The sequence below is a fragment of the Cylas formicarius genome, unplaced genomic scaffold, assembly GCF_029955315.1.
Source record: "Cylas formicarius isolate icCylForm1 unplaced genomic scaffold, icCylForm1.1 PGA_scaffold_10__41_contigs__length_53128322, whole genome shotgun sequence".
Taxonomy (NCBI): domain Eukaryota; kingdom Metazoa; phylum Arthropoda; class Insecta; order Coleoptera; family Brentidae; genus Cylas; species Cylas formicarius.
Window position 1 is genome coordinate 34472501 of NW_026844214.1, and position 11443 is coordinate 34483943.

At 32.7% G+C, this 11443-nt stretch overlaps 1 protein-coding gene across 4 annotated transcripts; it reads right to left on the reverse strand.

Annotated features, from left to right (window-relative positions):
• Window positions 1-525: 525 nt before the first annotated feature.
• LOC132698792 (putative uncharacterized protein DDB_G0286901) lies at window positions 526-4744 on the reverse strand. Of its 4 annotated transcripts, none has more exons than XM_060665076.1 (6): window positions 4608-4744; window positions 3798-4037; window positions 2789-2965; window positions 1360-2454; window positions 875-1060; window positions 526-703 (listed from the first exon to the last, which is right to left on the reverse strand). In XM_060665076.1, exons 1-6 carry the CDS (start codon window positions 4675-4677, stop codon window positions 603-605), a joined length of 1869 nt encoding a protein of 622 aa, XP_060521059.1. In that variant the 5' UTR covers window positions 4678-4744; the 3' UTR covers window positions 526-602. The 4 variants fall into 4 exon arrangements, with proteins under 4 accessions (XP_060521059.1, XP_060521050.1, XP_060521074.1 ...); XM_060665067.1 differs by having other exon boundaries at window positions 1360-2457; XM_060665091.1 differs by lacking the exon at window positions 2789-2965.
• Between the last annotated feature and the right edge of the window lie 6699 nt (window positions 4745-11443).

Sequence of the window (11443 nt, forward strand, 5' to 3'; positions counted from 1 at the left end):
GCTTGAGTATTTGTAAGCACGAAACTGTAAGTCATTTAAATATCACCGCACAATATCACTTTAAATTTATTGTGTTAGTTTAGTTGGCTAGAAATCCGGTAAAGATTTGCTGCGATCATCTCTTTATCGCACTAGCTGAAGGCAGGGATTAAGGAAGTTGAAGGGATGGATGGATGTTCGACACTTTTAAAAAATGTCTTAATAGCATATTATGCAACCAGTTTGGCAAACGTATTGCATACTATACTACACATACTTTTTCTAGTACTGTAAGTTTTTGGGTACATTTTTTCAAAACAACACGAAAGAACCGTGCGGCATAATCTCCGAAAACATAAGCTTGCTCCCAAACCCGCGCGGTAATACCCCGGAAATGTCCGAAGTGGTTCGGATCCGTGGGAAAAGAAAATCACGTGGTAAAGTGACGCTTCTCGCATGCTAGATGGGTGCATAATTAGGTATTTTGCAGAAGGGAGTAGAAAAATAACTTTAACTGTATTTTGTACTAAAAATAAATAACATATATAACAAAAATATTCTGGTCACTTTATTTGTAAAACTCTTTGATTTTTAATTAATAGTCGGATAATTTACCGAGCTATCTACGGCTGCCAGTAGCATGGGTACAAATTCCACGGCCAGTAAGCCCATGGCCAGTATGGTATACAATTTCCGTTATTTCCTCCGTTTGGTGGTGGAGCAGCTGTTAAAAAAAATAGGTATTAATTTTGAAAAGAAAATGGAACATGGAAATGTTCCTAAGTCTAGCTACATTTGGACGGCGAATCCGCGGCGAAAAAAAAGTACAAATTATTATTTGTAGGCAGATTTGCCGTCCGTGTTCAACAGGTCTAACAAATTTTCAAATTCGTACCTGTTGTCGTTGTCGTTGTTGTGGAAGTGGTCGTTGGAGCTGGCGTTGTTGTAGTTGTTGTCGTGGTTGGAGCAGGCGTCGTAGTTGTAGTTGTTGTTGGAGCCGCAGTTGTCGACAACGTTGTTGGTGCAGCGGTTGTGGTTGTAGTAGTTGGACTAGGAGATGGTGCTTCACTCGAAGTTGTATCTATTATGATAATATTAAGGTGCTATCCTGATAGCTCGCCAACTAATAGACATCTAGGGGGTGGCCATTAGAAACAAAACGCAACATGTTTCGTTGTTAGAGTGCTTAATTTTCATTTTTTGATATCTTTGTGAAAATGATTTTCTAAATATTTATTCTAATTCATAAAGTTTGTGTTATTTAAGGGTGGGGAGATTAATGATTACAGGTTGCAAACTTGCACAATAAAGAAATTAAACTGAAAATGCAATGCCTTCCTTTCAGATATATTGATTAATTGAATTGGAAAAATTATTTACCATCTTGTCCGTTATTGTTGTTGTTTCCGTTGTTATTGTTGTTACCATTGTTATTATTGTTTCCATTATTGTTGTTGTTGCCGTTGTTATTGTTGTTGCCGTTGTTATTGTTGTTGCCGTTATTATTACCGTTGCCGTTATTGTTACCATTTCCATTGTTGTTGCCGTTTCCATTATTATTACCATTTCCATTATTGTTTCCATTGCCATTGTTATTTTCGTTTCCGTTATTATTCTCGTTGCCATTGTTATTTTCATTTCCGTTATTATTTTCGTTGCCATTGTTATTGTTATTTCCATTATTGTTTTCATTGCCGTTGTTATTTTCGTTTCCGTTGTTGTTTTCGTTACCGTTATTATTTTCATTTCCATTATTATTTTCGTTTCCGTTATTATTGTTGTTGCCGTTGTTATTGTTATTTCCATTATTGTTATTATTGCCGTTATTATTGCCGTTTCCATTATTGTTGCCATTTCCATTATTATTACCATTGCCGTTGTTGTTTCCGTTTCCATTATTATTGCCATTGCCATTGTTATTTTCGTTTCCGTTGTTATTTTCGTTGCCATTGTTATTTTCGTTACCGTTGTTATTTTCATTTCCGTTGTTATTCTCATTACCATTGTTATTTTCGTTACCGTTGTTATTTTCGTTTCCGTTGTTATTTTCGTTACCATTGTTATTTTCGTTACCGTTGTTATTTTCGTTTCCGTTGTTATTTTCGTTACCATTGTTATTCTCGTTACCATTGTTATTTTCATTACCGTTGTTATTTTCATTTCCGTTGTTATTTTCATTACCGTTATTATTATTGTTGCCATTGTTGTTTTCGTTTCCATTGTTGTTATTATTTCCGTTATTATTATTGTTGCCATTGCCGTTGTTATTGCCGCTACCATTTGAGTTGTTGCCAGTGCTGTTTCCGTTGTTGTTATTTATCGCAATGCATCCCGATTGGTCTGGCCAAACGCAAACATCAAGACTTGCACTAAAGAATAAACCACCAGAACAGCTGAATTGTGTTAGTTCACCGTCAGAGCATTGGTAATATTTTGTGCAGTCCGTCGGGTGAGGTATGAACTCGGCTGCACATGCTTCTGAAAGGAATAATCGGATTGGTTTCAAAATCCATTATCATCCTAAAATTTTAATTTGGTATTAGGGGGAGAAAACAAATTTAACATTATTATTCGTAAAATAGATTTGCATAAGCATAATTTTGGGGTGCATTCCAAAAGGAAAGAGAAGGTTCGTAACGCACCGAATAGTTACAGTGATTTCGAAAAATGTTTTGATCTTATTTTTTAAATCAGTCCATCGAGGATTTTTTTAATCAATTACTATGCACTATACCCAAATTGTTTGATTTACTATTTACTATATAGCAAGTTAAACGTCAAGCAAAAGTTTAAATAGTATTTTTATTACCGTTATTGTTATTATTTGTGGAAACACACCCTGATTGCGCTGGCCAAACGCAAACGTCAAGGGTCGGACTGAAGTATAGTCCTTCTGGACAGTCAATGGCCTTAGAAATTCCATTGGAGCATTCAAGGAATTTAGCGCAATCGGTAGGATGGGGACTATACTGTGATAGGCATGGCCCTAAATTGGAAACACGAAGTATGTATAAGCATTTTCTAGACTTACTTTTCGAGTCGTACTTAAAAATATTATTTATTATTTCACCCGGTAACTCATATGAAATACTGCTAAAAGTGAATATTGAGATCTGATCAGAATTTCGCAGTGCGTTTCAATTTTGGATGTTTTTAATAACAAAATATTAAACTTGTTAAAGAAGACATCAAAATTAAATTTGGTGTTCTGTAACTGAGACGCAGCTAAACGGTCAAGAGAAATTCCTGCACGGGTAGATCACAAACTTAAGGAAAGGGTAGTGAAAATGTCATTGTTTTCAAATTCATTTAAATCAGCACACTTAACAAAATTCTTCTTGTGCTTTTTTACATTTTCAACTGACTGGGTATATGCCGTTGCAATTCGTACATATATTGGTTGATTGATTATTAATGATACTAGCGGTTAGTAACTTTTTACTTTTCCAGTTGCCTAGCATTTTCAGGTTTTGCGGATAGTCGTTTAACAATTATATTGTTAACTTTCCCAAATCCAATTTACTAAATGTTGGAACTGATTCTGAATCATGCAAAGAATATATATTTATATTTCTCAACCACACATATTTGTTTAAGAATTTATGGTTACAGTAAGAAAATGCATCTTCTTTTCTCCCTTAATCTTTGTTATGCATATTTCATATTTCCGAGAATAAAATTTTTAGCAAATCAAGTAGATAAATTCAAATAAATATCGAAATTGATTACTATTCCAACTATTAATTGTAAGATTAATTGCGAATTGCTTAATATCAAATACCTATTTTCTATTTATAAAATTTAAATTAAATATTCACCATTATTGTTGTTGGTGTTGGCTCCATTGTTATTGTTGTTGTTGTTGCTGGGATCCGGCTCGGTGCCTCCATTATTGTTACCAGCAACGCATCCCGACTGCTGCGGCCACACGCATGTATCAAGTGTTGTACTGAAGTATAGTCCAGATGAACAATTAAATTGCGACCATATTCCGTTCGAGCATTCGTAGAATTTAGTACAGTCCGTAGCGTCAGCTCTGTATTGGGAGGTGCATTGGGCTGAGAAACAAGCAAATGAATTGCAAGTAACTGTTATCCAATATTATCGTTTAAACGATACTATTTATTAATAAACCAAAAATTCAGAAACTGAAAATTTCCTCCACCACGTTATTAACAATTACCGGCGCTGCACATGTTTCAGTTGAGGTTAGTTTTTTAAAATGAATATCTACATAGTGGTCGTAATTGAATGATGTTTTAATACGAGAATCCTATGTGCAGTGACGACGGTGCCCTTATCGGTGCCTTTATCCGAATCAGAAACTTACATAAATGAAAAAGTTATCGAAATTTTTCTAAATAATCGAAAATTGAAAAACGCCCTATATCTCAGTCAGTACTAAAGATATCGCCATGCCATTTTTACTATCAAATACTTCTCAAAAATCTAGTTTTTTTCTGCTAGAACAGTTCAATAACACCAACCTATATAGCTCTGTTTGCTAATTTTTAATATATTTGTGGCGGAAGACTACGGGCTTTTTATTCTGGATTTTTAACAACTGTCATGTGCTTCAAGATATGGGTCATCAAAACTAACGCGAAGTAGTCTGTCCACACGCTTACCAGCTAATCCAGATTGAAAAACTGCACCCAAAAGTAAAAATATCGTTAGCATTGACATCGAACCTTTCATGTTCGATCTTCAATTATTCTTAATTATAACTGGCATGCAAACGATTGAGTTTATGTCTTTTATAGTAATGTTCATACACATTTATTCTACGAAAAATTTGAGTGCTATTGAAAATATTATCAACGATAAAGTCCTGACAACGAGAAAATGACCTTTAGATGGCAATTATTGTGAATTTTGACAACATCAAGCGGGTCTAAACAATTTTTTAGACCACTTCAATCGGATTATAATGAAAATGATATAGTACCAGGCTACTGGAACATTTATTCCTTTTTATTTGTGTAAATTTCGCAAAATTTTTAGGATATATAATGACAATGTTTTTTTTTGTTAAATTATTGACTCTAAAGAAAATGTCAAACAAATATTCTCTCTGTTATAACCAGTTATACTTTAACTCTTCGTAAATTTCTAAAAGTGCTATTTAAGTTTAAGTTAATAAAGGTTGAAAACAAGTCTCATTAACACCATTAAAATGTTTTATTTGTACTTTAAGTAAATTGGGCGGCGAAGGAAACATTCAACTTTTTCTGATTAAAGTATCCTTTGGTTTTCCTTGATTGGACCGAATTTTCAAAACTAGATCTCATTAAAGAAAAACAGGTGTTTGATTTATAGAAAGAAAAGGACACTATTGACCCTTTTTTGTTAGTTTACAGTAATATATTAAATGGAATTATATAATTATTTCTATTCAAGTCACTTGTTTAAATGCTCTCTTGAATTGTTAGTAGTGCTGGCACATCTTCTCAACAAGGGTGCGAACACTCAAGGCTTACCAGTAAAAGTGGGCAAACCAGTGTAAAGTCTTCTGATCGGACAAGAACCTACCTTAAAAATTAAAGTATTATTTCGTGTGAAAAGATCGACTAAAACAACAGGACATTTAGCAATTTATTTATTAGATATTTAAAGTTGCTGGATTTCAAGTATTAGCAGTTATTGGTTCTGAGTCTTCGCCTGGATACAATTTCTGATGTGGGGCAAAGTTTTCTGCTGACTTCCGTTCTTTAGTAGTTTTGGTTAGTTTAGAGTTAGAGTTGGCTTGTATTTGGAGTCCCTTGATAGTTGGCCGCCTCTAGTAGCTTCGCCCCTTGGCTTCAGCACTGAAGAATAGGCAAGTGTTAATCCAGAACCATTATCTGAAAGGACCGCTTTATAGGCAAATCGATCATAATAATATGGTTGCTTAGGGTCTCGTGGGTAGATTTTAATTTTTTTGAAAAGAAAAATATTTGTTAATATTGTAAAACGTTTAAAATTAGGTGCGTGTACATGCAATTTGCAGTAAGGTGATCTCAATGATATTTATATTCTCTTTCTTGCAAAGAAAAGTTTTATTGCACCTAGTTGCCTCTGATATTTAAAAATGTCAGATAATTTATTAAAGCTGGAAATTTGGTATAGTTTGGCCGTAAAATCTTACTCCCATACTTTATGTCTTTATTATTTTACATTGGTTTACATTCTATTATTAAGCTTTAAGTGGTAGGATGTTTAAAAATCTATGAACAGCAACAACTAGACAGTTTAAAGAATAACACGAATAATAACAATAATAATAAATACATTTTTTACAAAATTATACTCTACGAATGTTCGAATATACAGAGAGTTCCATTATTTTGATGCTGTTTGACTACTTTTGGGATGATATAAAAATTGAATAATTTTGAAAACCTTGTATTTTGCCCACAATATTTTAGATAGTCCAAAATTTTCAAGGGAAAAGAAGCGAGATGGAACATATTATCGTTTTGCCAGAGATGGATGGATGGATGGATATTATGGCTCATGTCTCTGTATTGGACTTATCTTAACGCTCCTCCTGCTATTTTTAATGTCGCTTGGATGCTAGCATTAGGCGACGCTACGCGGAAATTTTGCACAGTATTCATTTCTTGTTTCTTCACTTGGTTTCAAGAATCTCGACATTCCTTTGTTACACTCGAGAGTTGCCCCATTTACAGATAATATATATTTTCTTTTAGGTATACAGCAATTGCGCAAGAATAATAGCGTTTATCTTATTGTAAAATTTTCTTTGGAAAAGTAATAAATTTATTAAAATGTGTTTTCATAGTAGTTCGTAGCTAGCAGAACCTGAAAACAGTAATTAAAAATGGAAACGCATTACCAAAAAGTTCCGGGAACGCGGACGTACCGCAAATATTCGAGCCAAGACTTAAGAAAAGCACTTGATGCGACAAAGGGCGGCATTAGTTTATAAAATTCTATTCCTATACACAACCGGTCAGTAGGTCATCTAAGTGTCCTTAGCAGCGGTGAAGAGGAAGTGATTCGTAACACTTTATTACAAGTGATAAAGGGACTACTAACCAAAACTTTATCAAGAAACAAAGTCTTTTCACATGAATCGCCGCAAAATATTTAAAAATCGCAATCGTCCGTAGATAGGATTGATATTATTCAGTTTTTTGAGAACATACAGGAAGCATTAGGTGATGTTCATTATAAAATCTTATACAATTATACAGAAACTTTCGCACATTGCGAAGAGCACTTATCACTTCTGTGGAACAAAGTTTCAGAGACTGCAGAGAAAAATTTAAAATCGGGATTTAAAGCCACGGGACTGAACCCAATGAATGTTGATGAAGCCTTAAGGAAGATTCATGGAGGATTGCCTGAAACTGAACGCGTTCTTGATCCATAATTGGACGAGTTTTTTAAAGAAAAGAGGGGAACAAGCGAAGACCAAAAAAAAAAGAAAGAAAAAGGGAGCAAATCTAAAACGAAGTAGAATCTCAACCCCAGTCAATCCCAGACAACAGCGACGAAGAATTGCCTTGTTTCTCTAACAGCCAGCAACAGCCATCAAAAATACCATCAAAAAGGGTCACAGGCAAAACCAAGAAAACTGAGGTGCGTCCTCCTATTAGTATACCTAACAAAAGCAAGTTTTCGAAGTAAGAGCGATTTAAATTCAAAATGTGTCATATGCCACCTGCTTCTTAAAAACTACACAGGGAGGGGCCGACTGAATGTGTTCGTTGCAAGAAGTGTGTTTGCAGACTTTGTAATTCAGAAAGCAATGATCCATTTTATGAGTGCGATGTGGAGTCGGAGAAACCATCCACCGAAAAGAGCGATGAGGATAGAACCCAAAACTCTGAAACTGAGATCGAAAAGGAAAAGTTTAAATTTAAGTTTAATTTGTTTTTTGCTAATGTCAAAAGGTTATTTTTATGTTTAACCTTTACTTCCTATATATACCAAGGAATTTTTCTATTACTGTTTTTGACGTATAAAAATATCGTTGTTTTGTTTTTATAAGTATGTAAAACATAGGTTAGAATATTTTCTTGTTTAATTGTAAAACTGTTTTATTTATGACCAATATAAACTAAAAGTTTTTCAGCACAAAAACCTATGTTTCTTGACCAAAAAATTCTGCGTCTATTTCCGAGGTTTCATGGATGCTGCGACGCTTCAAAATGCGTTTTATGTATATCGAAATTAACATTTGTATCAAAGTCCGAAGTCCCCAAACACCCGAAAACTTTGACGTACCCATTTTTAGATTTTTTGAGCAATTTGTTAAAATCTCATTTATTTCACAGCGTTAGGTCAAAAAACTAACCAAAAATTAATGGTCGTAAACTAATAGTAGTAATTTAAATTTTTAAAGAACAAGCCAACTAAGAGTTACTAAATATAGAAACTCTTGTTTTGGCGTTTTCTTTACATCTGCCTCTTGGTATAACCTTTTTTTTGCTACTTTGAGATATTTCTACTACAATTTTTTTGAACTTTTTTCACTAGTATGCACCTGTATACCAAACAGTTTTGGATGTTTTCAGTCAACATATTGACAAACCTAACCTTTGTGGGAAGAAAATCACTAAAAAATAACAAGCTTCGTTTTCGTCATTATTAAAAGTCTATTTGGTCAAGATTATAGTGATAAATGCTAAAAATGGTAAAAAAAATCCATATTATTGGATAGCATGTTCGCTGTAGCATAATAACGTGATTATCGGTAATATATATCATTCGCCTTTTATGGACAGATATTTTGCCACTTAATTACAAATTACTGTTGATTAAATCGGCTGCTAAAATGAAATATATATCTAAAAACACTTACGTGTGGTAAGTTCGGCGAAAAGATAATGATATCTAAGCATTGTTATTTTCCACGATATATCAAAAACCCGCTAATAAAGCGATAATATCTAAATCGTTGTTTGCAGTTTATTCGGAAAAGATGAAATATTCATAAATTACAACGTGAAAACGGAAAATAGCTAAAAAAATATTATTTAAATGCTCAAGAACATTGTAAACGTCCATTTCATAAAAAATCCCACTATAGCTGCAGTGTGTAACATCCTGTAAAAATGAAAAAAAAAACATTATAGAAATTTTTAAAACGCTAACCAAAATACACCCATAATTTGTATAAATGTGCTCAAGTTCCATTTTTCAAAGGAGTTTGATCAGTTAGATCATGTTAAATGGTAAACAGAAAATTTTATGAATCGCTTATCATTTACTTTTTTTATAGCCATATACCTCCGATAAGTCTGCTGCTGCTTCCAGCGTCCGGCAATATGTGCGATTATTATTTAATATTTTTATTAATGAGAGATTAGAGATTTTGATATCCGTTTACGATATATTTGTCGGCATGAAAATAAAAAATACGGTCTTTAGAAGATTATGTCATTCTTCCGCTTAATTTGACGCAAATCGCCAGCCAATATTGGAATAATAACTTGCATCTTAGTAGGTACTGTTCAGGAGGAGAAGATAGGTAACAGCGCAATCATGTTTTTAAAAAACAACGGGCGTATCTAAGTAAAAATAGTTATTCTACGCATTCTAAGTAAAAATACTTAAAATATTCCGTTTTCATGCAGCGTGTTTAAAATACGAAAGTTGTCCGCAAGGGCTTAATTTTATAGTTCATCATGCATCAAAAGAAAGTCAACTAGGATTTTTTTGAAAACGGCATATTTTGTTTCACGAAAATCGAGCATAGTATTGCGGAAACTGTATTGGTCTATCTCTAATAATAACAGAGATATCCCACAGTAACAAGCGTAAATGAGTACACTGTACATTTATCCAATTTTTTTTTGTCGAAAAAGAGAAAGGTGTTAAATTTTTGTGTCATCTGACTTCAATTAGTAAAGAATAAAAAAAATACGAATTATTTTTTATTTCTAATACGTCGAAATATACATTATCATATACACAATTAAATCAACCTAACTATTTTACTTATCATATCATATATTTTATTTATATAATAGCTCGGTGAGTTAAATCATGTAATATGTAAAAAGTATAAATGTTTTACTTACCCCAAAAAAGATACTCTGTTTTGCTGGTTGCATATACAACATACGATTTTACCATTTAAAATAATAGTTATTAATACACACAAGTATGAAATTATTAGTTGCTATTCTACATACACAATATTGTCACTGTCCAAAATATTAAAAATAAGGATAAACGATTGAAATCACTTCATAAAGTACCCCTAAATAAATGATTTCTCAAAAAAAAATCCAAATACGTAGAAAAATTAATAATAAATATAAGCAATAAGCAGTTATTTGTCATTATTCATATTGTCTGCATTACCGGAGCTATGTCAGTGCTTTTGCAAATAAAGGAAGACTGGAAATTACTTTTTCCGAAGGGAAAATGATTATGAAAATGAGGTAAGATCTTGACAAAATCTTTAAATTGATTTCACTTTTCACCTTTCGCATGGCAACTTTGTTGCTATACTTATTTCGTACTAAAAACAATGTGGTAGAATTACGCATAATAAGAATAATAAAATGTAATCTCGCATACCCACTAAATACTGCAATTTAATTGTAATATTTACAACTGAACAAAATTTTATACCAGATTGTTCGTTGAGTCGGCTTTTCGAAAATGTACAGGCAGGTTTTGAAACTTATCCCTGAGATTGTTTATATACAGACAATAATCCGATGTAACAGAAACTTATATATTGAAGTAGATGGATGATATACAAAAAGTGATCATATATGGATATCGTAGTTTAATTTTTTTATAAAATCTTTGCGTAGTATAGATGCAGTTCGTTTCCGTTTCAAAATAAATCATCTCAGGAATCTGATCCCAACTTTCAACAATTAAAGACTACTTTTTTATGTACTGAGTGCCGACACTACAAAACATAATTGTCCTAAAGATTATTTGAGAATAATTTAATAACAAAACAATCGAAAAAATTGATGATAATTTCAAACAAGAAAAGTGACTCTTTGTTAATTATAGATTTTATGAACTGGAAGGATATTTTGTCACTTAGCTTTAAGGCACTTGGCATTTACGGAAAACAAAATCTTGCGGCGACGGAACAGCAAATAAATCTGTTTTAATATAATAATAATTAATATAATAATTCTAATTTATTTAGCTAAGCGTTTAAGAAAAAGTGTTATAATTTTTCGAATAAATAAAAAGCCTAGATTATGGGGGGGGTTAGTATTACTCACTGGGGTTTTACAGAAATTAACGTTAGGTATTTGTTACTCATCAAATGAAATTGTAATTAGACCAAAAACAAATATGCGTCACAGTTTAATATCCTAATAATATTTCATACGTATGTTATGATGATAGTGTAGCTCAGGGTTCTGGAAATAAAAGTGTACAATTAAAATATTTATTTAGCTAATATTTGCCCATATTTAAGCGACTTAAGTTTTGTATAGGCATGCGATAATGTGGGGCTGTATATAAATAA